The sequence below is a fragment of the Ranitomeya variabilis genome, chromosome 4, assembly GCF_051348905.1.
Source record: "Ranitomeya variabilis isolate aRanVar5 chromosome 4, aRanVar5.hap1, whole genome shotgun sequence".
Taxonomy (NCBI): domain Eukaryota; kingdom Metazoa; phylum Chordata; class Amphibia; order Anura; family Dendrobatidae; genus Ranitomeya; species Ranitomeya variabilis.
In genome coordinates this window covers 482,909,442-482,936,432 of record NC_135235.1, presented here as the reverse complement: position 1 = coordinate 482,936,432, position 26,991 = coordinate 482,909,442, and the positions used below count along the sequence as shown (strand labels likewise).

Genomic DNA, 26,991 nt, shown 5'->3' with positions numbered 1-26,991 from the left:
GAACGTAGCCATATAAGATTTTTTCATTATTTTTCTAAAATGGCTCCTTGGATAAATTGTATATACCTTGTTTTGTTTAAATGTACCCGGCTGTTTATACACTATTATATTTTGGTTTTTTTTTTTGAATGTTGTAGTGACTGACGAAAGCCCATTTGGGCTGAAACGTTTCCCCAGTGCTACATCAGCACCAAATAAAATCTGCAAATATACTTAAGTTGAGTGCGAGACTTCTTCTTTCTAGTCTCCCCTCTAGTCACCGCTCAGAGAGAGGTGCCCAGTATTCATCACTTTTGCTTTTTTTGCGTTTGCTGACGCAGCGATTACAATCCGCTTTCAGGTGAGTCAGAGGTGCTTCTCCATCTATGGACCCTCCGGTTTACAGATTTTCCACCAATACAGTACTCCTCTCCCAGAGAGAGCAACCCTCAAGGATACCAACGGCAGACTAATAGTCCTTGGCAAGGTCAACCTTGAAGTGTCCACCGTTACATTGTGCTCTGCCTTTGTCTCCACCTGGGCAGCAAAGTTTATAGACGCATGGGCTAAGCGGCTCCATCTGGGCTTCCTTTCTGGACGCCGATCGGAGGAAATGGCTGTCCTCACGGACCAATTTACTCTTGCAGGGAAGTACATGGTATCCGCCTCCCCGCATGCCGCTGCAGGTGCTACTTTGACATCCAGCAATATTGTGGCCATCCGAAGGACCATTTCACTTGAGGCATGGCAGGCGAACTTATCCTCATAGAAGTTCCTCACCAACCTGTCTTTCCAGGGTTCCCGTCGGTTTGGCTCCAAGTTGAACCAAATTATTAAGGAGGTTTCCGGAGGCACAAGCTCTCCTCTTCCTCAGACTAAACCTCGTAGTTCTCCTGGTGTTTTTTCCTCAGCGTGACTCGTCGGGATCTAACGGAGGAGTCCATCCTTGTCTTTCAGGATGAAATCTCTTTGTTCAGTAATTACTTCCTGAGAACCACATGTGTTTTCCTTTGTCCTATGGAAGCCTTTATACAGGTCCTCGTTTCTTCAGGACATCGGAGATTCCTGCTTCTTTGCGAGGGGCGGGTCCATTTTCATTTCATAGCTTTCCCTTCATGCTCTCAACCACTTCCAGAGTCTTGCAGAGTCTGTGGCAGCAGTTTTGCACATTCTGTGGATCACAGGTTCAGTGCTCTTCCCTTACCTTGCCGAGGTTCTCCATGGCTCTGTCCATCATTCTTGATTCCCCTTCCTTTCGTCTGGCTCTGACTCATCCTTCGTAGCGTTCTCTCATCAGGCTACCTGGCCAGGGGGACGTGCGTCTATCCAGCTAAGGTCGCCCCTCCCCCTTTTCAGTATACGGGCTCGGCGTAGAGAGGCCCTCCGTCCCCCAGGTCAACGAATGCTCGCTAAATACAGTCAGCAATTTTAGGTTTACTAGGTCAGAGCAGAGCTCCTTCTTCCGGGTTTAAGGTGCACTCTACCCGGGCAGTGGGCGCCTCCTGGCATTACACATAGGACCTCCACCCTGCACTTCTACAGAGCGATGATCGGTCCTCCACTTGTTCCCCCCCCCCCCCCCCCCCAAAAAAAAAAAAAAAAAAAGAATTTCAGAGTCCATGTCTGGCTTCGGCATATGCCGGCTTAGGTAGAAAGACGGTGGTGATTTCCTCCGATCTGATTGGAGTGACTGCTGTTCCCGCCCCAGGGACTGCTTTGGGATGTCCCAGGGTTTCCTGTGTCCCCCAATGAAGCGATAGAGAAAACAGGATTTGTTGGTTGCTTACCGTAAAATCTGTTTCTCTGAGCCTTCATTGGGGGACACAGCACCCTCCCAAGTAGAACAGCTCTGTTGTGTTATATTGTTAGCTTGAGTTTTCTTTCTCTTTTACATGTTGCTTCTCCTACTGCTTTCTCACAAACTGAATATCCTACTTCCTGTTGGTGGGGTGTACACTGCGGAGGAGGAGCTAACTTTTTTTGCATAGTGTCAGCCTCCTAGTGGCAGCAGCATACACCTATGGTTTCCCGTGTCCCCCCCCCCCCCAATGAAGGCTCAGCGAAACAGATTTTACGGTAAGCAACCAAAAATCCTGTTTTTGCCTATGCATGGTACACAGACATTGTGCATGTAAAACTGCAGTCTACGCTCACATTACCTAGCCATTCATCCATTCTGTGTCACTTACTCATGTGTAAATGATTATATCAGGTTTTTCCCCCAACTCTATGACTACCCAATTCTACTGGTTATTGGTTCTGTTTGAGTTTTCCTCTTTTAATCCCTTCACGACCTTTGATGTACATGTAAAGGTACCGTCACACTCAGCGACGCTGCGGCGATAAAGACAACGAGCCGACCTAAACTAGATCACTGGAGCGTCGCTGTTTAGGTCGCTGTAGAGACGTCAAACACAGCAACTCCAGAACGATGCAGGAGCGATCCAGTGACGTAACGGCGACTCACTTCTCGTTCTCGCTGGTTGTTAGCTCCATGTCAAACAGCCGGAGTGTACCGACTGGCTAGAAGGAGACGCTGCGACGCCCCCTATGCTCGTTGCTGGCGTCGTTGCTTTTGATGTCAAACATGACGATACACGCCGACCTGGCGACGAAATAAAGTTCTGGACTTCTAGCTCCGACCAGCGATGGCACAGCGGGATCCAGATCGCTGCTGCGTGTCAAACACAACAAGATCGCTATCCAGGACGCTGCAACGTCACAGATTGTTCTCTTTGTAAAGTTGCTAAGTGTGACGGTACCTTTAGTCAAAAGTTGTGTGTCTGCCTTTGATTAGAGCCCTCACACAGAGCCCGAATCTTTCCCGACAGATGACGGATTTAATCATATCCACCTCAAAAAGGTTTCAGTAAAAAACGTCAGCTCGGGGAGCAAAAACTAAGCCCTCACATAGCCCCATAGCACGAAAAATTTAATTGTTTTGAGTCTCAGAAAATGGTGACATAAGCAAATTTTTATTCACCACTTTAAAAAAAAAACTATACGGTACGGTTGGTATCTGCGTACTTGTACTGACCTGGAGAATTATATTGCCAGGACAGTTTTTTGTACAGAGAACACTGTAAATAAACCCAAAAACAATTGTGGAACTGCACTTTTTTGCAATTTCACTGTACTTGAGATTTTTTTCCCTGCTTTCCAGTGCATTAAATGATTAACTGAATGAGGCCATTCAAAAGCACAACTCTTCCCGCAAAAAACAAGCCCTCAAAGCTGTGCGGATGGCAAAATAAAAATTATGGCTCTTGGCAAAGTGGGGGGGGGGGGGGGGGTTTGGGGGAATCGCCCAAGGGTCAAATCAAAAGCGCACATGTACAATTCAGCAAGATGTACAAACATCACTGGATGAAGGGTAAAAAAAAAAACAATAGAAGGTACTTCATGCAGATTTCAATCTACATCCATGGCAGAAACGTGTGGCAAGTCCACAACAATATGTCAATGGGGGTGCTGAAAGTCCTATTTTTCAAGCATCTTACAGATCTGACACCTAAAAGTGGCCATATAACGCACACAACAAAACTACAATTGAGCTTGAAGAGTAAAGGGAGGAGGATTAGAGGAAGAGAAAGAGGGGGAAAAGGCTGGAGGATACAAACCTTCACTTTGTTGTGAAATTCTTGACTGAAGATCTGTAAGTTTAAAAAAAACAAACAAACAACCAATTATAAACATAAAAGCTACATCACAATGTAAAATAAGCATCTGAATCCCTTCACCCTTTAACACCATTCCACCCCCCCCCCCCCCCCCCTCCCCAACCACTTCTATGGTTCATGTGGCTTTTTGTTAGATAAGCCAAACTGTACCTTTATTTATAAAATCCACAGCTCCATAATTGAGAAGTTTGGGATCACCAAAATCACCTGGAAAATATTGCAAAGTTATTTATTCCAACAATGAAAACCATAAAAACAAAACCCAAAAAAGCAATGGCAGAATTGTTTTTTTTTCTTTTTTACAACACGGAATTTCTCTCATATTTTTCAGTACATTATATGGTAAAATATCCCCCACAATAAGGTTGTGGGGGTAAAGTAAAACCCCCCAAAATATAATATATATATATATATATATATATATATATATATATTTTTTTTTTTTGCATGTACTGGCAACCATCTCCTGCTGCAGGGTAATAAGTAGCCCACAAGGACCATGGCCAGTCTGTGCTGCAGTTTAGGACCTGATGGGCCAGTATCAAAATAGCACAATTATGCAAATAAATTTTTATTGCGTCTATTCAACTTAAGGTACACTTTAAAAGCTCAATTGATTGTAAGAGATGATACCTGCAACAGCACCAAAAGCCAAAGAACCACTCATCTGCAACGCCTGCTGTGCGGCAGGAGGTATCTGCAATCCAGTGCCTGTCAAAAAGAAAAAAAAAGTTAACAAAAAAAACAAACTACACACTTATGGATATAGTGGAAAGTATCGGTTTCCAAGCTACCCTTACTATAAATTGCATAGCACATTAACTGCAAATGCATAAGCAGCATGATTGACAGCCTTAAATGGACGGTCAGGGGATAATTTGTAAATTGGGGTGTGGGTGATAGAGACAGTGAAATATCCAGAAGTTCTCCTAGCTCTTCAGTGTGACATGTTCAGGTTCACCTAAGCGGCATTATCCTGCCCCCTCACGCGCCCCAGATTTTACAGATGATCAAGTTCTCTTCAAAACTGAGAAGTCCTAACTTTACTATTGCCAAGAGTGTCATGCAGGTTATACCTCGCTGTATGGACAGAACTTGCCCTGCTGTCATTTCCATACTATGTATCCTGCCTATCAGTATCAAACTTCCCATCTTCCACACTTTTTTTTTTACGTCTGAATTGTTAAGATTTGGGGAATGCCATTTTCACTAAATGAATTATTAAAATATAGAAAAGATAAACAATGCCAAGTTATTTGTATTGTTCAATTGAACTTTTTTTTCCTCTAATGGTCTCCACTGACCAATACGTTCTCTCACCCCGTATTTATACTACCAACCATTCTTGTACTGTTTTAGGCTATGTGCACACGTTCAGGATTTCTTGCAGAAATTTCCTGAGCAAAACCGGACATTTTCTGCAAGAAATCCGCATGCGTTTTTGACGCGTATTTTTCCGGAGCTTCCCAATGCATTAAATAGCGGGGAAAACACAAAAAATCCGCAAAATTAATGAACATGCGTTTTTTTCGCGTAAAAACACGCATCATGTGCACAAAAATTGCGGAATGCATTCTAAGGCGATGTTCACACGTTGCGGATTTTGCTGCGGATCTGCAGCTGTTTCCCATGCGTTTACAGTACAAGGTAAACCTATGGGAAAAGCAATCCGCAGTGCACATGCTGCGGAAAAAACTGCGTGGAAACGCAGCGGCTTACATTCCGTAGCATGTCAATTCTTTGTGCGGAATTCGCAGCGGTTTTACACCTGCTCCATAATAGAAAACCGCAGTGGAATACGCACAAAAACCACGGTAAATCCGCAGGTAAAACGCAGTGCCTTTTACCTGCGGTTTTCACAAATCCGCTGCGGATAAATCCGCAGACCTCAAGAATACGTGTGCACATACCCTAAATGATGGGATGTATGCGTTTATGCGTTTTTATAGCAAAAAAAATGCAACGTGTGCACACAGCCTTACTAAGTAAAAAGAAAAACAGTTTGGTGACTTTCTGGCTATACATTAACTTAATATTGAAACATCACAATAAAGTCAAAGTAAAACTACCATGGGTTTTTAATAAAAATGTAAAAATAAGTGAAGACCAATGTGAATTTCTGATTCATACCTTCCGCAAGCCTTGCCATCAGCTGAAGTCTTCCAGTAGTACCAAGGTCTATTCCAGTTCTCTCAAGCTCATCACTATCCAAAAATGAACTAGCATTTGAAGCATCAGTGCGTTCTGTCACGTGTCCAACCTTCATGGGACGCCCAGCCAATTCAAAGCCATTCAGCTGCTCCAGAGCTTTTTTGGCACATTCAGAATCCGAAAACTAAAATTGATAAGGAAAAATGAAATTTTTTTAATCTGAATGCTTCAAGTCGCTGTTCTGAAAACCAGTTAATGTAGTACTTACAGTAATAAATCCATATCCCTTTGAGCGGCCAGTTTCACTATCCATCATAAGCTGAATACTGTCAATCTTTATTAAATAAAAAAATACAATTAGAGAAAACATAGCAATATAGAAAAAGAAACTTGTGGCAATTTTTTTACTTTTACACTCACTCTGCCAAATGGTTCAAATATTCCACGCAGCATGTCTTCTGTTATGTTAAAATGAAGGGATCCAACATATAACCTCATTGGTCCTGCAGTGCCTTTCTGTAAGTTATTGGCCATTGCGGCAGCTCTGTTCTTTTCAGCCTGTAATAAAAAATAAAAATAAAAAAAAAAACACGCAATTAGAAAGAGTCATGTTTCCCCTTAATTGCACTCACTTCTAGCTTTCACTAATTGATGCTTATTAAGAAAGTGTATGGTGTCCTTTCTAAAAAGTGTCTGTATTCTAATGCAGAGAAAAGAAGCAGATCTGAAATTATTTGCAGCAGCTGCTTCACATTTAACAGTTGTATTGCATTTTGGGAGCAGTGAGCACATTTTGAGTAATGCTCATAACACTAGGGTGCAAATCAGAACGTTCATGACCATGAGCCCAGCTGATTTAGTTTCTATGCAGCTGCCTGCCTGACCTATGGCAAAGAACTCACAGTTGGGACTTCTATGATTCCAGGCCTATACCGTGCAGAAAAACAGCTATATAGAACAGTACGGCGGCTGGAATGCTCACCATCACTATGGGGTCTCCTCCATAGTGCAGACAGATCGCCATATAGAGCCGTACGGTGGAATTGCTCAATATGACTATGAGATCTCAGCTCTAGAGCAGACAGATAGCTGTAAAAAAAAGTGTGGTGGGAATACTCACCGTCACTGTGTGGTCTCAGCCACACAGTTACAAGTGATTCTCACATCAAAAAGTTAGTTTATTTCAGTTCTTCAACACAAAAAATGAAACTCATTAGACTCATTACAAACAGTGATCTATTTCAAGTGTTTATTTCTGTTAATGTTGATGATTATATGGCTTACAGCCAATGAAAACCCAAAACTCATTATCTCAATAAATTTAAATAATTAACAAACACCTGAATAGACTTCCTAAGTGTTTAAAAAGTCCCTTAGTCTGTTTCAGTAGGCTCCACAATCATGGGGAAGACTGCTGACTTGACAGATGTCCAGAAGGCAGTCATTGACACACTTCACAAGGAGGGAAAGCCACAAAAGGTCATTGCCAAAGACGCTGGCTGTTCAGAGTGCCGTATCCGAGCATATTAATTGAAAGCTGAGAGGAAGGAAAAAGTGTGGTAGAAAAATGTGCACAAGCAACAGGGATAACCGCAGCCTTGAAAGGATTGTTAAGAAAAGGCCATACAAAAATTTGTGTGTGTGTGTGTGTGTGTGTGTGTGTGTGTGTGTGTGTGTGTGTGTGTGTGTGTGTGTGTGTGTGTGTGGGGGGGGGGGGGGGGGGGGGGAGAGATTTCACAAGGAGTGGACTGCTGCTGGAGTCATTGCTTCAAGAGCCACCACATACAGACGTATCCAGGACATTGGCTACAAGTGTCGCATTCCTTGCGTCAAGCCACTTATGACCAATAGACAACGCCAGAAGCGTCTTACCTGGGCCAGGGAGGAAAAGAACTGGACTGTGGCTCAGTGATCAAAGGTGTTTTCATATGAAAGCAAATTTTGCATTTCATTTGGAAATCAAGGTCCTAGAGTCTGGAGGAAAAGTGGAGAGGCACAAAATCCAAGCTGCTTGAGGTCTAGTGTGAAGTTTCCGCAATCAGTGATGGATTGGGGAACCATGTCATCTGGTGTAGGTCCACTGTGTTTTATCAAGACAAAAGTCGGCGCAGCGCATGCTTCCCTCTGCCAACAAGCTTTATGGAGATGGAAATTTCATTCTCCAGCCGGACTTGACACCTATCCACACTGCAAAAAGTACCAATACCTGCTTTAAAAAACACAGTATCACTGCGCGTGATTGGCCAGCAAACTCATCTGACCTTTTGTTAAGAGGAAGATGAGAGACAACAGACCCAACAATGCAGACACCTCAGCAGTGCCACAGGCGGATCACCTCCATGCCACACCGCAATGATGCAGTAATTGATGCAAAAGGAGCCCCGACCAAGTACGGAGTGCATTTACTGAACATACATTTCAGTAGGCCAACATTTCGGATTTTAAAATCATTTTTCAAGCTGGTGTTATAAAGTATTCTAATTTACTGAGATAATGACTTTTGGGTTTTTCGTTGTCTCGAAGTCATAATCATCAACAGAAATAAACACCTGAAATACATCACTGTTTGCAATGTCTCTATATAATATACGATTTCTTTATCGCTTCATTGGGGGACACAGGTAACCATGGGTGTATGCTGCTGTCGCTAGGAGGCTGACACTATGCAAAAAAAGGAAAATAGCTCCTCCCCTGCAGTATACACCCACCGACAGGCAGGAAGTACCTCAGTTTGTGCTTAGTGTCTGTAGGAGGCGGACCTGGATCTCCCAGATCCGCAGCTAATCATTTTTTGCTCTGCCTTCCCATTATGTTTGTTGTTTTACTAATTATTTATTTTGTTTTTCAGATTCAACTTTTAGGGAATCAGGGTGTTAATTCACTCTGCCTTCCCATTATTAGCGGCTGAGCGAGCAGTGTGGTGTCACCCACATCGCAACACTCAGGCCTGCTGGCAGGACATTTCTCCCCTGCGCCTTCATTGGTGCCTCAGGGTGAGTTAGGTGGCCGGTCCTTGCCGAATTTCCTCCACACCCTTTTCCTCGGAGAGGGCTGAGAGGGAGACGGTAGTCACCAGCGGTGACCCCCCCCTTTTCCCTAAGGGGGTTGATAGCATCTCCTGGAAGAGGGTTCTACTCTCCAGCGTCCCTGCCTTCCCTTGGGCCCCTGGACGACCCCCTCACCATACAGCGCTGAAGATCAAGGTAATGAAGATATACCGGGGGGAAGGGGATTGTGTTTGTAGTACGTCATTTCCACTGGCTCCCTTCCCTGGAGCTGCCCTCTATTCCAGGCGTTGTCCTCGCGCGCATGCTCTAGTGAATCACTATCCACTTGCCATTCAGCGCCACGGCTCCCCTTTTTACTTTCACTTTCCCTCAGTTCGGGACGGTCGACCACGCCTCCTAATCGCCCGCGCTTTCTTGGCGCCCAGCGATATTTTAATACAGCTCACACCCCCCCCCCCTTCCCCACGAGGCCTCCATTCCTCCATCTTGGTCCTCAGCTAGTGCTTAGTTTACACCCTCCGCATTAAGTACGCACATTTCTCTGGGAGGCCCATTCCTGTCCCTATAAAGCATGATGCTTGTGCCATCCGTACAAGAGCAGTGGCATTCAAAGAAACCCTCTAACACCCGGGATGAGAGCACTCCCCTCCTTCCGGAGTGGGCTGTTGCCAGGTCACAGTTTGTCTCAGATCTGACCAAACTCTCACAGTCCCTGGTCCAGGTCCTGCAGCGTCCTTCACATTTGTCTTCGGCCACCAGTGCTCCGAACAACTCTCACGGTGATTCGCACGCACCTGACTGCGACCTTCACAGGGACAGATGGCGTACAAACCAGAAGTTCCGGCTATCCGATCCAAAACCACCGCGGAGGTGGTTTTGGATCAGATATGGATTTCCAGTCTGAGTCTGAGTCCAATACGGACCAGACCTGAAAAGATGCAAGATACGCTCTATAACCTTATCTTGGCAAAATACCAAATTTCTGAACCTACGGGAGGACGAGGCTCCTGCTCACGAGCACTCCGTTACTTTAAAATGGGTAAAAATGTTTTTTCCCGGAATTTTCCCTGATCAGAGGGAACTTGTCATGACTATGTCTAAACACTGGGAACACTCTGAAAAGCGCCTCCCAGGTAGGAGGAAGCTACACATCCTCTACCCCTTAGACCAGGCCTTCTTGATAAATGGACAGAATCCCTAATGTGGATCCGCTGCCTTCACGCCTGTCTTCCTAGTCAGCCTTGTCTCTACTGATCAGAGCATCCCTTAAGAATTCTACAGATAGTCTGATTGAATCCTTTGTTAAGTCAGCCTTGGAGGCGGCTGGCGCCTCTCTCTCTCTGTCCCACATTTGCCTACACCTGGGTGTCAATTTCATGTCTGTCGGGGCAAGAATACTTCGTCAAGGTATTCTAGCGGCCGCTCCTCCGGATGGAGGCCAGATCTGGCTGATCAGATTGCCCATGCCAGCAAGTATCTCGTGTCCAGTCCCCTTTTGATGCGGCTGGTTGTTCCGTCACGGCTACCGGCAGCATCGTTGCCATTCGTCGCATTCTCTGGCCTCACTGGTTTTGCCTCCCAAGCCTCTAGATCTTTTGGATCCAAGCTGGATCAATAGTTTCAGATGCCACTGGCAGGAAAAAACACCTCGCTTTTTCAGTCGAAACCTAATGTCCTTTTAAAAGGAAAAGGTTGCTTCAACCTCGAGAGAGAGAGCGACTTCCGGCTACAATATCGACCGTTCTTCTCCCCAGGAAGAAGTTTCCTTTTGGTTTTTCGCCCGTCAAGACATACGTCACAGGCCCCAGCATTTCTTCAGGCAGCCTTTACCTGCCATTCACATAAGTGATCGTACTGTTCTCGGGGTTCTATTCTATTCTTTTAGTCGCGAGGAAAGGCGGAACGCTCCTCCGTTTTCAGTCCTCGAGCGGTTTACCGGTCACGTTCGGTCCTGTCTTTCCAGGACGATGTAACCAAGTTCGGTAATCACTTTCATGGACTCGGGTGAATTTTCCTCACATTCTTTTTTGTGTTTAGCTTCAGAGGCTCCTATGATGTGCGATCCAGGAGGGTCCTTATCAGTTCACGGTCCTCTCCTTCATCCTAGCCTCTGCTCCCAGACTAATTACATCATGGCAGCGGTCAGGGTCATTCTTCTTTCCAAGGGATTTTTCATATTTCCCTACTTAAACGATCTTCTGATCAATGAGCCGTACCGCTGAGACTGCAACCAGAGTCTTCGGTTTACTCTACATATCCGGGTCCATCCCAGAGTCTTCGGTTTACTCTACATATCCGGGTCCATCTCAGCTACATTATAAACAGAGAAAAGTCCTCCCTCACCTTTGCTCAGTACTTGGTGTTTCTAGGTATGGGTTCGACATGACCCAAGCCCGTCTCTTTCTTTCAAAGGAGAAGTTTGTTCCTCCCTCTGCCAGGGGTTTTCTGTACTCTAAAACGATCAGCTTCTCTTCTCCTATGGTCCTGCATAGGAGTTCTAGGGGAAATGGATTGTCGCTTCGGAAACCGTTCCTTTTGCCCAGTTCCATGCCTGCCCCCCTCAGCGGGCTCCCTGGTCGTCTCCGTGGACAATCCTGTGCTTCTTCCTCTCAGAGAGAGGGAGTCCCTCAACTGGTGACGACGACGGCGGCATCAGTCCTATAAAGGAAGTTTCTCTTTCCTCTCTAGTGGCAGGTTTTCACAAACACGCCAGTTTCATCTTTTGAGGAGCCATTTTTTCTTCGTCACACAGCGCAGGGCCACTGGAACGCTCAAGAGACAATGCCACGGCCAAGGTTTATATAAACCGTTAAGGTGGTACTCACATCAAACAAGTGAAGTCAGAGTTAACAAGGATTCTGCGAGAGGCAGAACATAATTTTTCCACCATATCAGCTGTGCACATTCCGAGGGTAGGAAACCGGGCATTCATTTTTCTGAGCCATCTGGGTCTCGCTTCGGGCAGCTAATGGCTCAGCCCCACTGTCTTCATCCATATACGCTGAAATGGGGCTCTCCGGACGTTGTCCTCGTGGCGTCTTGGATAAACCACAAGGTTCCTTGGTTCGTAGCCAGATCCCGGGACCTGCTAGCCACCTGTTGCGATCCTCCAGTAATACCGTGGTCACAATTCCGTCTGCTCTCTCCTTTCCCGTCTCTCCCCTCGGCCCAAGAGTTGTGAAAAGGATAAAGGAAGAAGGGATCCCTATATTCCTGTTATCTTCGGATTGGCCAAAAAAGGCCCGGTGAATATGTTCATAGACGCCCCTTGGAAGCTTCCAGGCCTTCCAGATTTTCGTTCTCTCAAGGTTCCCTCTTCCACCAGAGCTCATAGTCTGTCTTTAACAGCATGGCCGTTGAGGCCATAGTCCTGGGGGAGGCTGGTTTTTCCCTGTCTGGTCAATCAGACCATGATTGGGACCGGGAAACCAGCATCCTTCCGTATCTACTACAAATACTGAAAGGCCTTCTTTTGGTGGAGTATGGACAAGGGTCTGGTCCCTATGTCCGTTTTCCTTTAATCCTTGGTTTTCTTCAAGGAGTCGCCCACCTGGCTCCTCCTTATTATCCTCCGATAAATCCATGGGATTTTAATCTTGTCTTAGGCGCGCCGCAGCGCACCCCTGTTTTAGCCCATTCAACACATGACATTTCTCTTTGTTCAATTATGTCCATCAGGAGAGTTTCCAAGTCAGCGGCATTGTCCTGTCAGGACAAGGTGGTTCTCGGGCCTGGCCCTTCCTTTCTTCCCGAGGTGGTCTTTTTCATTTCTCATTAATGAAGTCATTGACCTTCCTTCTGTGTCTCTCCAGTCCATCCCCTGGAGGAGTCCCTCTACAGGCTGGATTCCAACACAGCTCTCCGAGTCTACCTTTCAAGGACTGCTCCCTTTCGTCAATCTGATTCCCTGCTCATCATCTCTGAAGGTTGCCTTAATGGGCTCCTAGCTTCTCTATTGCCGTTAGGCATTCCGTGTTCAGGACAAACAGCCTCTTCCGATGGTGCAGGCTCCTCTGGGGGTGAAGGCTCACTCCGCCCTGCGGTGGGGGCCTCCTAGGCTGTTCGTTACCAGGATTTGGCTTTCCAGACTGTAACCTGGTCATCTTTGCCCTCTTTTGTTAGTCCTTACAGGGTTCATACCATGCCTCGTCTGATGTAGGTCTCGGAAGGAAAGTGCTGCAGGTGGCGGTTTTTGCACCGACCTACCTGAGCCCATTTATTCCTTGAATCTTCCTGTTTCCCACCCTAGGGACTGCTTTGGGACGTCCCATGGTTACCTGTGTCCCCCAATGTAGCGATAAAGAAAGAGGGATTTTTGGTACTCACCGTAAAATCTCTTTCTTGGAGCCTTCATTGGGAGACAGCACCCTCCCTAACTGTTTGTACCATTAATGTACCTCCATTGTTGCTTTTGCACATTGTGGTACCATTATTTGATCTGTGTCTTCATGTTGGATTGGTACATATGTTGTGCCATTATTTGGTCTATGTGCCACAGTTGTTGGATTGGTACATATGTTGTACCATTATTTGGTCTATGTGCCTCAGTTGTTGGATTGGTACATATGTTGTACCATTATTTGGTCTATGTGCCTCAGTTGTTGGATTGGTACATATGTTGAGTTTTGGTTGCTTCTCCTACTGCTTTAACACTAACTGAGGTACTTCCTGCCTGTCGGTGGGTGTATACTGCAGGGGAGGAGCTATTTTCCTTTTTTTGCATAGTGTCAGCCTCCTAGCGACAGCAGCATACACCCATGGTTACCTGTGTCCCCCAATGAAGGCTCCAAGAAAGATTTTACGGTGAGTACCAAAAATCCCTCTTTTCACTTTTTGTATTGAAGAACTGAAATTAACTTTTTGATGATATTCTAATTAAGCACTTGTGTATAGAACTGTGCGGTGGGAATGCTCACCGTCATTGTGTGGTCTCAGCCATAGTGCAGGAAGACAGCTATATAAAACTGTGCGGTGAGAATGCTCACTGTCGGGTCTTAGCCATAGTGCAGCCAGATAGCTATATAGAATCGTGTGGTGTGAATGCTCAGTCACTGTGGGATCTGAGGCAGATAGCTGCATAGAACAATACCTGTCTCATATGAGTGTTTTGATTTTCCCCTTTTGGCAGTGTTGGAAGCACTACTTAAAATAAATTATGTTGGCACCCCAGAACTTGCACACAACTCACTCATCTACAGATGCTCAACCAGAAGAGACGCTTGCTGCTGGATGAAATATATATTAATGCAAATAATTTCAGGGATCAGTCTATTTAAGCAATTCTGCAATACAAATTTTTGAAGATTAATTGTATTTGAAAAGTTCATTGTGTAGAAGACTCTTGAAAAACACAGTATTTAACATTTAAAAGCCATTAATGCATTTGTGTCATTCAGTTGTAAGAGAAGTTTGGTCAACTTGTTTGCTTCATTTGTGTGCATATGTAGTCAAATCACAAAAAGAGCAGTCAAATCATACTGCTTGTATATTAACTTACCTGAGAAGCCTGCACTATTATAGGAACGCCCAAGACTCTCTGTCCTGTTAAACCAATTGCCAGAGGTACAGAGCTAACATCAACAAACTCAACATAAGCTATCCCCTTAGAACGCCTGGAATTTCTGTCAGAGATCATCCTTACATCACGGACCTAAGAAACACAAAGACATATAATATTATGGATTTTACAAAATATGACATGGTGAGAAATAATGCTTATTAACCCCTTAAAGACCAAAGGTATTTTTTGTTTTGCATTTTCATTTTTTGCTCCCTTTCTTGCCAGAGCCATAACATTTTTATTTTTTGGTCAAATGGGCCATGAGGGCTTGTTTTTTGAGGGACAAGTTGTACTTTTGAAGGACACCATTGGTTTTAACATTGTGTACTGGAACGGGAAAAAAATCCAAGTGCGGTGAAATTTCAAAAAAAAGTGCAATCCCACAGGTTTTTTTTTTGTTACCATGTTCACTAAATGCTAAAACTGACCTGCCATTATGATTGTCCAGGTCATTACGTGTTCATAAATACCAAATAATATTAGGTTCTTTTTCCTGTTTGTGGCACATTAGTATATGGGAGGGGGAAACTTTTCAAGATGGGTGGTGACCCTGGCGGCCATTTTGAAGTCGGGCATTTTGAATCCAACTTTATTTTTTTTTTAATGGGAAGAGGGTCATGTGACACATCGAAGTTATTGAGAATTTCACAAGAAAAACAATGGTGTGCTTGGTTTTAACACAACTTCATTCTTTCACGAGTTATTTACAAGTTACTCTTTGTTTTTCAGCCATTGACATGTCACAGAGGTTAACATTGAGGAGCAGATAGAAATTGTGTTGATGTCTGGTGAACGCAGTACCCGGGTCATTGCAGCAGATTTCAATGCAAGACACCCTGCACAAGAAAACTGTCACCATTCCCATGTTATTTAGGTGTATCCATATAAATGGCTCACCCAAAAAAGATTGCCTCATCACTGAACATAATGTTCTGTGTAAACTGAGGGTCCTGCTCCAATTTTTGTTTTGCCCATTCTGCAAATTCAGCGCACCGATCTGGGTCACCAACCATTCCCATTTATATTTAGGTGTATCCATATAAATGGGTGAGTGTGTATGTATGTATGTATGTATGTATGTATGTATGTATGTATGTATGTATGTATGTATGTGCGCGCCGGGGGCTTATTTTGTGCATGCCGAGCTGGCGTTTTTAAACGATACCCTTTTGGTGCAGGTACGATCTTTTGTTTGCCCTTTATTACATTTTAATGCAATGTTGCGGTGACCAAAAAAAGTAATTCTGGCATTTTGACTTTTTTCTTGTCACGCCGTTTAGCAATCGGGTTCTTTTTTTATATCGATAGATCGGGTGATTCCAAATTTGTGTTTGTTTGATTTTCTTTTTTTGTTTTATTTTGAATAGGGTGAAAGGGGTGGCGATTTGAACTTTGTTTTTATTTTTCCCCTTTTGGCATGCTTCCATGGGAGACTAGAAGCTGCCACAATCCAATCGGCTCTGCTACATACAGGCGATGATCAGATCGACTGTATGTAGTAGAAATGCTCACCTGCTATGAGCTCATAGCAATCAGACAGTGACAACCATAGAGGTCTGCTGAAGACCTCTGGTTGGCATACCAACCCATCGGTGACCCACGATCACATGACTGGGTCACCGATGGGTGGGAAATCCGATGCGCTTGCTGGAAGCATGAGTTAAATGCCGCTGTCAGATTGACAGCAGCATTTAACTAGCTAACAGCCGCGGGAGGATCGAGATTCTGTTCAAAACAGCTGACATGTGCCAGGAGAAATGTGGGCTCAGCGCCAGAGCCCACATCAAAGGGAGGGAAGTCCGACATCGGCGTACTATCACATCCGATGTCGGAAAGAGGTTAAGGAAGATATTGCTTACCTTGCCAACCGTTGAGAAAAATTCTTCTAAGTCTCTTGGGCGGATCCTTGCTGCCAGTTGCATACAAAACACAGTGCGGGCATCTCTTTCTTCTGGTGACAAATTATCGATTGGACCTCTGAAAAAGAAAGTTGTCGAAAAGGGAGAAAATATTAATCAGTTTGTATGACAGTTTTATTTTACAGTTGTATAGACTAGTATAACACAGGGAGATTCAAAAACAATGGTGCAAATTTTAATTGATCTGAAACAAGGCATCACTAAAACAGTGAAGTCCATATTTGAGAATATGGTGGCACGTGTCTGGACAGCACTGGACTTGCACCTTGACATTAACCATGTCATGGAAATCACTTTGAACATTTGTAGTGTATTGGTAAAACTTGGACAGTGTGTCTTTTCAGGTTAATAAAATTGTGTTAGTTATCTTGGTTATGAAAATGGAGGTTATAATTTTGCACTATCCTTTTTTAACTAGTCTGTACAAAACATAATATTAAGGGCCTTAGGCTGTCCATACTTCTGTATCACGGTTTGTATCGGAAGCCATGGTTTATACCAATTGTGTGCTATGAGTCCTATTTACTTAAAGGGAACCTGTCACCCCCAAAATCGAAGGTGAGCTAAGCCCACCGGCATCAGGGGCTTATCTACAGCATTCTGTAATGCTGTGGATAAGCCCCCGATGTAACCTGAAAGATGAGAAAAAGAGGTTAGAATATACTCACCTAGGCGGGCTTTCCGATCCGATGGGCGTCGCGGTCCGGCGCCTCCCATCTTCATAAGATGATGTCCTCTTCTTGTCTCCACGCTGCGGCTCCGGCGCAGGCGTACTTTGCCCTGTTGAGGGTAGAGCAAAGTACTGCAGTGCGCAGGCGCTGGGCCTCTCTGACCTTTCCCGGCGCCTGCGCACTGCAGTACTTTGCCTCAACAGGGCAAAGTACGCCAGCGCCGGAGCCGAAGCGTGAAGACAAGAGGATGTCATCGTATGAAGAAGGGAGGCCCCGGACTGCACCGCGATGCCCATCGAACCGGACCGCAGCGGGACCGCCCCTGGGTGAGTATAATCTAACCTATTTTTCTCATCTTTCAGGATACATCGGGGGCTTATCTACAGCATTCCAGAATGCTGTAGATAAGCCCCTGATGCCGGTGGGCTTAGCTCACCTTCGATTGTTCCTTTTAATATGTGTCTCACAGGCTTTCTTATGGTTCCTGCGAAACAACACACCAAATCAGAAGGAATTTGAATCACAAAAGTTTCATACCTTACAGGGCTTTTTTCTCTCTTCTGTGGACTTCTGCTCTTTGAACGACGCCTTTAAAAAAAAATAAATAGCATTAACAGCGTACACTTTGTGTCTTATAAAATATACAAATATTACAATATTGACATCCACACTTCATTAAACTCACCACCTTGGCTCCATGCTAATCCTAAGTACAGATGCTGTCTCAACTAAGAACAAAAGTGTTGAAAGCCTATTGTACAACTAAACAACTGTTTGTTTGTTTTTTATACTGCTGCAGTCAAATCAGTGAGCTCAGCGGCTCTTGCCTGAGCTGCTGAGCTCACAGATATTGCAGACCGAGAATGAAACACTGGGAGAATCCATGCTGGACCAGGGAGGGTAGCTAGAGAACAATTTTGTTTTGGTTCTGTTTTTAGAAAACAATCTAGCCAGAGGACAGAAATTCTCAAACCCCAAAACCCCTTAAACACAAAAATCAGAGAGAAACAGCATTAAGAAAATTGTATTAATGGAAACATCACTATGACCAGAAAGGGGTAGATCTCTGGAATCACCAATTATAAGAATAAAGGAGTTGCAACAAAGCATCTTCCTATTTTTTTCCTGCACAGTGGCGCTCCTGATCAACCATGGTACAGTGTACTGAAGCAACTCGCCTACTAGAATATGCAATCAATCACTTTTTACAGTGCAGTCAGCATCTTTTATACTGACGCTATACTTTCAATAGACTTTATAAAAATCAATATTACAAGCAATATCCCAGTACAGGATTAACAGCTACACTGCTCAGTTCTTTAGTATGTCTACCATGCCCAGAGAAACAGCAGCTAGTGACCATCCACCAGGTCAGAGACAAATGCAAAACTGAGCATACAGAGGGGAAAACTAGTGAAAAATGTAGAACAAGTCAAATGAAGGCCATAAACTTATTTCTTATGCACACACACTACAGCTTAGGCTACTTTCACACTAGCGTCGGTACGGGGCCGTCGCCATGCGTCAGCCCGACGCACATTGTGAAATAAATGCACAACGGGAGCAGCGGATGCAGTTTTTCAACGCATCCACTGCCCCATTGTAATGTCCGGGGAGGAGGGGGCGGAGTTTTGGTCGCGCATGCGCGGTCGAAAATGGCGGACGTGACGCACCAAAAAGCGTTACATGGAACGTTTTTTTTGTGCCGACGGTCCGCCAAAACACGACGCATCCGTCACTAATGCAAGTCTATGGAGAAAAAAACGCATCCCGCAGGCAACTTTGCAGGATGCGTTTTTTTCTCCAAAGCGACGCACGTCACACAACGCTAGTGTGAAAGTAGCCTTATTCTGACAATTTTTAATTGGAGTATGGCTACGTGCCCACTTTCCGGAAGTAGCAGCGCTTTGGACGCAGCATTCTACAAACGCAGGTAAATCTGCATGTGTTCACAGTGCTTACCACATTCAATACATTCTATTGATTTAATTTCTGTTGTGGAAACTAGCATCTCCACAAGAGAAATTGACATGCTGCATGTCAGTCGCCACGGGTGATCCACAGGTGCAGATGCACACATAGATGACATGGGATTTATAGAAATCTCATCCACTATGCTGTCATTTCTGGCAGCTGCAGGTTTGGCATTGCATAAATACACAACGTTCAACCCATAGCAATTGCTGATTGCAGGCAAGTACCCCAAGGCCATGTTCACACATAGCGGGTTTTACCGCGGACCCGCAGCGTTTCTGCAGCTGCGGGTCCGCTGCAGTTTCCATTGCGTTTACATTTACATGTAAACCCTATGGAAACCGCAAACCGCTGTGCACATGCTGCGGGAAAAACCGCGCAGAAACGCAGCGGTTTACAACCCGCAGCGGTTTACAACCCGCAGCGGTTTACAACCCGCAGCGGTTTACAACCCGCAGCGGTTTACAACCCGCAGCGGTTTACAACCCGCAGCGGTTTACAACCCGCAGCATGTCACTTCTTTGTGCAGAATCGCAGCGATTCTGCACACATAGGAATGCATTGATCCGCTAACTTCCCGCATGGGGCCGTGCCCACGATGCGGGAAGCGGATAATGTGCAGATGGTACCCGGGGTGCAGGAGAGGAGACTCTCCTCCAGGCCCTGGGAACCATATTTGTGGTAAAAAAAAAAAAAAGAATTAAAATAAAAAATAATGAAATACTCACCTCTCAGCGCTGCACGCGGCCGTCCGGTCTCAGTTGCTGTGCGAGCAGGACCTGCGGTGACGTCGCTGTCACATGACCGTGACATCACGAAGTCCTTCTCACACAGCATCTTTGGAACCGGACCGCCGCGTGCAGCGCCGAGGAGATCGGGACGTCAAAGGGTGAGTATATAGCCATGTTTTATTATTTTTATCATTACTATTGATGCTGCATATGCAGCATCAATAGTATAGGAGTAAACCCGCAGCGGAAACCGCAAGACTAAAAGTGATAAATCTGCAGGGATAACCGCAGCGGTTTTGCCCTGCAGATTTATCAAATCCGCTGCGGGAGAACCCGCAGGGACCCAAACCTACGTGTGCACATGGCCTAAAGGCACTCTTAAGGCCAGACATTAAAACAGTTTGCTTACCTTATCTTCACGTTGTGCTGTACTCCCATTTTCCCACGCATGGAACTACCAAATTTTGGTCCAGAACTATAAACAGATTAAAATCACATTAGTTTCAAAACAAGCAAACAAAAAAAAAAGAATAGTTTTAACATTGAGAAACATCCACTGTGCTAATTAATGCATCAATAAAAGTGGGAAAAAAATGAATGCAAAGTTGCTAAAATTGCCAAAGAATTACGACACTTGTCTGTAATTGCATTTAATTGCCTGATAATTACCAAGCCAATTTGGCTAGTGCTGCAGTCAGAATCTTTAAAATAGTTTGTACAGCTCTATTTTTTTTAACCTAGTGAAAGCAATCACACATAAATGACCTGTCAGAATTTCTTACACTAATGCAGAGTTCACTTTAGTGTAAATCTCAAAGCAAAAAAGGGAAATCTAAAAAAAACTGAAAGATTAAATATCCAATGAGTGAATACTTTAAAGGCATTGTAGTGACTGGCAATTACCTGCAAAACACTACGCATAGACAACAAATATGCAATGCCTCCAACATGTGATGAGTTATTGTATGGTTTCATAAACCAGTGCCTTTGTAAGTAGCACCATTAATTGAGCCTTATTTAGACGTAAGTGTCAAATGCACAACAAATGTCAATGTGACCCCTAAAAACATTAAGTAATTAAATACATTACTACTCACCCATGTTACTATGACACAAATTAATCATCACTGGGTCGGTCAATGTGTTTTAGAAGTAACAATTCAAATGCAGATCACCTGCATTCAAGAAGTTTCAAGTGACTGCAGTACAAGTGCACCTGTATCGGCCTAACTTCTGAAAGGGGACAGGGGGGTTGAAAGGGTTGGTGCTCCATAGTACAGAAACAGAATGCCAAAACCATTTTTAGAGGAGGTGCACTATAAACATGATAACAGACCATATCTGGTACATTAGTCTTACAGCAGCTTCATCCATGGTAATAGCATCCAGCAAGTATCAATCTATGTCAGAAGAGTGATGCAGAGGGCATTAAGGTTAATTTCTCACTTCAATGAGATGATGACATACTACACATGTATATATACGTACTATGGACTTCTATATCTGCCTCTGAACCTCCGATCTCTGCTTCTTGACCGACTACTCCTCCTCCGTTCTTTACTGCGACTACGCTTCTTTTCTCTGCTTTTACTTCTTTTCCTCTCTCGTTCCCTGCTGCGTTTCTTCTCCTTGCTCTTGCTACGCTTCCTTTCACGGCTGCGACTTCTGCTTTTACTTTTCTTTCGCCTTAAATTAGTAAACAAAATTTAAAAGGTGCCGCAATTTCAGACATGTTATTAATATTTTATTTATTTACCATTGCGATAAAAACAAACAAAAAAACTGACAGACATTAGGAGGATGTTCTCAGCCCTCAGGCCAATCAGACATTGGTGACATGTCCTAATGATGTGACAAGATCTATGAGGAGATAACCATCAGTTTTCAGCAAATTTGAGTGATTTTGACAAATCGTATACATTTAACATAGTCCAATTTTTGTACAGCGTGGTATACAGGAGCTAGCAGAATGATTAAAGCTTTTCCTACAAAACTTGCAATTTTGCAAAACAATTCCTTATCCTGTACTTAGGAATCTAGTGGGCAGTCCAACTTTTTGATTGGTCAAAACATAGTAGGTCCCACCTTACGGGTAACGGATTAGCTGATACGGTCACAGGATTTGAAGAATACCCATCAACACAAACATAAGGAAAGAATTTTTTTTTATATATTTTTGTGTTTATTTAGATCAGTGTCATGTTCTTGAGGATTTCCTTAGTATTGCACAGGTGATAATTTCATCACCTGCTCAAGCATTAATTCCATCGCCTATGCAATACTAAGGAAATCCTGAAAACATGACCTGTTGTGGGGTCTTGAGGAGTGGAGTTGAGAAACACTGACTAGATGCTGAGCTTTGCATAAACAAGGGCTTTTAGATACTGGTTTAACTTTTTTAAAGAAAGTATGCTGCCATCTACCGCACCTTTCTAAAGCACATGCGGAGGCTGGAGAAAAAAAGAAACGCACTGCTTGTTGGGGATAACGGGGGCAATTCATTAATACTGGGGTAGTACACAAAGTATCGATGAAGCACTTGCTGGAGCACACTGAATTAAATGGCATGCACTGCTTAAAGGGAACCTGTCACCCCCAAAATCGACAATGAGCTAAGCCCACCAGCATCAGGGGCTTATCTACAGCATTCTGGAATACTGTAGATAAGCCCCCGATGTATCCCGAAAGATGAGAAAAAGGTTAGATTATACTCACCCATAGGGCAGTCCCGCTGCGGTTGGCGTCGCGGTCCGGGGCCTCCCATCTTCTTACGATGATGTTCTCTTCTTGTCTTCACGCTGCGGCTCCAGCGCAGGTGTACTTTTGTCTGTCCTGTTGAGGGCAGAGCAAAGTACTGCAGTACGCAGGCTCCGGGAAAGGTCAGAGAGACCCAGCGCCTGCGCACTGCAGTACTTTGCTCTGCCCTCAATAGGGCAGACAAAGTACACCTGCACCGGAGCGTGAAGACAACAAAAGGACGTCATCGCAAGAAGATGGGAGGCCCCGGACCGGACCGCGACGCCCACCGCAGCGGGACCGCCCCTGGGCGAGTATAATCTAACCTCTTTTTCTTATCTTTCAGGATACATCGGGGGCTTATCTACAGCATTACAGAATGCTGTAGATAAGCTCCTGATGCTGGTGGGTTTAGCTCATCGTCGATTTTGGGGGTGACAGGTTCCCTTTAAAGGGGTTGTGCCACCATAAAGAATACATTTAACTAAACAGAAAACTTGTAAATAAATGGTTTTGTAATTTACAGTTATAAAATATAGTCCATTTAAAAAAATAAAGAATATCACTGACATGCTTTCGTGTTATTACAGCAATATGAGAGCATACTGGGGGTGGGAACTCCTGACGACAAGAACTTCCAATGCTCAGCCACTGGGAGGACGGAATGGAATAACGCCAGGGAGCATACTTCAGTAGATGAAAGCTTTTTTTTTTTTTTTGAATGGAGCATCATTTTTAATAACAATTACAAAACCATTTATTGCCACCTTTAATGTATTCTTTATGGTGGCACAACCCCTTTAATGGATCAGGAGCGTTTGATACTCAGTATGCACCACTGCCATGGGCTGACATGCAAGGCTGAAGTTGATGATATTTTAGCAGTGTAACTTATGATTTGTTTGATGAGCGGGTGTATTCACAAACCCTCCTGCCTGTTCTGGCACAACTGGTGAATAAATGCCAAAAGTCACAATATATTTGCACAAATGTTGTCACACAGCCATTATCTGCAGAGTATGGTGCAAGCTCACCCTGCGAGCCCACTCCGTATACCTGTTATTGATTTGTGTTGTACATATGCAGCGGATGTCGGTAAGGAGTCAATAAGCTTGTTCTCAAATCAGTGACATGCATGAACAGAAATGCTGTGGAGCAGCAGTGAGAACGCTTGTAATGAAATAACTGTCCCAAAACCAGCATGTTCAACATCGCCACATTCTCTCCTCACTAAACAGCAAGTTTGAGGGATCATCACCACTTGGTGCCAAGAGAATAGTTCAGTGATATCAAGTGAATGATAAATGTGCGTGCTGCTGTCGGGCCATCCATCACAATCATACTGCTTATCGATGTGAAAACACTGATTAGAACAGAAAGCAGCAAGACCGCCATGAACAGTGAAGAGTTGCTGAGCGGCAGTGAAAACTAAAAAGTAAAACTATGGTCCCGACAGCAGGGCACACATGATGCTACAGAACTGAAAATGATCTCTACGATGAGGGCAGACAGCTCTGCAGCACAGAAGTGATCTATATAGGCCGGCTTTGCATGCTGGAAACTTTTATTCCAGCTGACTGATGGCAGCTTTCAGCAGAAAGTAAGCAAATTGCATACCATTTGCATGCCCTTCCCATGGTATGCAAATACCTTTAACAAAAGAAATAATGAATATTTTGGGAAAAAAAAGGTGATTTTTTGATGGGTAATTTGCAAGATGTTAAATAATAAGCAATTTTAATTTTTTTCATAAAACACTAGTACACAAGAAAATAAGCAACTTTGTAATATATCAGGGAATTACTTTCTCCACCAAGACTGAGCATTGTTAAAATTCTGAATTCAAGACTTTCTCATTACTGAAATGGAGATGGCAGCTGCTACTGTTGAGATTCCATGCAGATGATAGGGAGGAGCTTTGCCTTTTATTTCCTCCTTCCACTGCCGTCTAGCTAGAATCTTATCAGTAGCACCTGTCATCCATCTCCATAATGGGAAAGTAGCTCTTCACTTAACCCTAATGTTCTGTTCGGGTCATAGTGACCCAAACAGACTTTTTGCGGCCCTGTAGATTTTTTTCTGTAAGTCTATAAAACTTGAGACTCCTTGACTTTTCCTCATTTGGGGGGACCTACCTATGAGTATTTTTTTTTTTTTTTTTTCCGTTTACTTTTTCCTACACGCAAAAAGTTACACTTGTTGTGTTCGGGTCATAGTGACCCGACATCGTTTTTTACAGCTGTGAGGACATATTTTCAGTGAAATAAAGGAGTTATAACCTCAGTTGGGTCTATTTATTGCATCTACTATTGTATATCAATTGATTTATTTCCTAAATTATTTCAATGGGGTCGTACACGTGCTCTACCGGGGGTATGAATTGAGATCTGCGCACCATAAAAATGGCTTTATATTGATTATTTTTGGTGCGCAGTCTATTCTAAAATGTAGAGTGCATCCGGAGAGATCACTAGGTGTGCACTACATGTGTATATTATGCGCAGAACGGACTGCTCAGAACGCGCTGTCTAAGACGTTTTTTTTTTGTAAAGCTGAGCTGTAAAGTCTTGCAAATAATTTTTTTTTGCTAAGTAAGTCTGTCTTCCAAGCTTATCTGCTTGTTTTCATTGATTTGATTGTTTTGTTTTTTTACAAAATATGTGTAGTTTTCTATTTTCGTTTTGCTCATTGATCTGTTTTTTCAGAATAAAAAAAAAAAAAAGATTTCTAGTTCATTTTTCTTTTTTTTTACTACCAAACATGTTCACAAACAGTCTAGTAAGCAAAAAGTATAAAAAAAATGGAGTTAGAGTGTCTAAAATCAAGGTTTAATAAGCCGGGTCATAGTGACCCGGAACACTACAAGTGTATAGTAAATGCGAACAAAACAGCAGGGTTAATAGATTTTAGGTATGTACTGAGAATTTTGAAAATGAAAGATCAGTCCTGACTGAGAAAGCAGATTTCTCCAATAAATTGTATTACAAAGTTGCTTATTTTCATATGTACTATTGATTTAACTAATAAAAATGATGGCTACTCTTTAAATATTGTGATCACAGAAGCTGTAGGTTAATATCAGCCTACACCCACCACGTATGGAGCTCGCTGAGCAGCAGTGCCTACCACATAAATTGCCTATACATGTACATGCTGGTACTTTTTTCTTATGGTTCACAGTGGTTAACTAGGAATTATTTTTCATCACAAGATTTTAGAGCAGATAATGGAAGTCTGGTCAGTCACACACTTTTATATAATAATTTGCAATTTCCAACAAGAAGTTGTGTACTATATATACTGTCAATAAGAGGCAAGCAAGTTATTGGAAACACATGAGCAATAATAGCACGATACAGAGTATATTAGAAAATACTGTGACACCTACTTCTTGCTACGCTCTTCATGTCCATTTGCACTGTTCAGTTTGTTCTCGTCCTAAGCAGGGTTGATAGAAGAACATCATGAGGGCGAAGAGGAAATAATTCAAGTGGGCAAAGGGTAAAGGGGATTGGAATGAGAGAATAAACAAAAATTTAATGACTAAATCACTAAAATATGTGTGTAAGGCTAAAAAAAAATATATATATACATGGGAACTTGTTAAAGAGTTCCACTACAATGTCATTAAGTCTATAAACGCTAAAATGAACTAGTGCAATTTGGTTTATTTGTCTGTACTTAAACAGTTCATGTCGTAGAGCATCCTGTGACTGTAAAATGCTGTAGTTTTGCCTACATGTGGAAAATTGTATTGATTTAAACATTGGTTAGGTGCTGTGGTCCTTCTGGTCAGTACCAAGGCTATCGTTTGCCTAAGCCCAAAGTGGCCACGCTAGCAGCAACCACTATCCAATTCCTGTGATCGATGCCATTCCTGTGATCTTCGCCCATTTTCGTTCGTGGGTTGGGACTGTAAGAGCTTGATGCCACCTCTGTCACACATTTCGCCCTGAAGCAAACAGGGATTCACACTGCTTTAGTAACGTCGACTCCCAAGAAAAAAAATCATCAAATATGTACCTGTCAAACCTAAACATTTTCCTACTTCCATTCCTAGTAACATGGAAATATCCAGTTTAATTAAGGCTCAGGAAGCCTTTACACTATGACCAGTATCTTTATTATGAGGGGATAACTGTCAACACATAAACAAGCGTAGAGAAATTATGTGGTAAATGAACCACAATCCAAGTTCAAACTTGGATATTTCAAATGCCTACGAGGTCTCAGTCATACTCAGCTTTTCTATGCTTTTGCATGCAAATTACTGGTTAATTCCCTAGACATTGTGAGGATAGGGAGATTTTACATTTCCAAAATGGAAATTTGCATTAAGGCAACACAGAAACAAAATACACAATACGCGAAATCTGTGTTACAATACTACAAAACTTTGCTGAACCTCAAGTACAGATCAGCATAATAGCCAAGAAATTTCACAAAAAAGGGATAAAAGAGGAAAAGAAAAAAAAAATGCTTTAGTGGGAAATTCAAGAATCTGGTCAGGTTTATTTACTGTAAGGCTGGAAACTTCCCACCAGTTATTTCCCCACTTTTAACAAAAAATAAATAAATAAAT

At 43.4% G+C, this 26,991-nt stretch overlaps 1 protein-coding gene across 3 annotated transcripts in view; it reads right to left on the bottom strand.

Annotated features, from left to right (window-relative positions):
* Positions 1–26,991, bottom strand: part of RBM39 (RNA binding motif protein 39) — a 56,452-nt gene that overhangs the window by 10,096 nt on the left and 19,365 nt on the right. For 2 of the 3 annotated variants that reach the window (XM_077251895.1, XM_077251894.1), the window contains exons 4-15: positions 25,798–25,847; positions 21,162–21,359; positions 20,083–20,148; positions 17,506–17,556; positions 16,238–16,355; positions 14,316–14,468; positions 6,231–6,368; positions 6,079–6,144; positions 5,790–5,994; positions 4,293–4,370; positions 3,810–3,866; positions 3,600–3,632 (exon numbers count right to left, since the gene is read on the bottom strand). In XM_077251895.1, the coding sequence (XP_077108010.1) occupies positions 3,600–3,632; positions 3,810–3,866; positions 4,293–4,370; positions 5,790–5,994; positions 6,079–6,144; positions 6,231–6,368; positions 14,316–14,468; positions 16,238–16,355; positions 17,506–17,556; positions 20,083–20,148; positions 21,162–21,359; positions 25,798–25,847 (1,213 nt within the window). Of the gene's footprint in view, positions 1–3,599; positions 3,633–3,809; positions 3,867–4,292; positions 4,371–5,789; positions 5,995–6,078; positions 6,145–6,230; positions 6,369–14,315; positions 14,469–16,237; positions 16,356–17,505; positions 17,557–20,082; positions 20,149–21,161; positions 21,360–25,797; positions 25,848–26,208; positions 26,608–26,991 lie in introns of those variants that run through there. The other variant, XM_077251896.1, reaches the window with a different exon arrangement.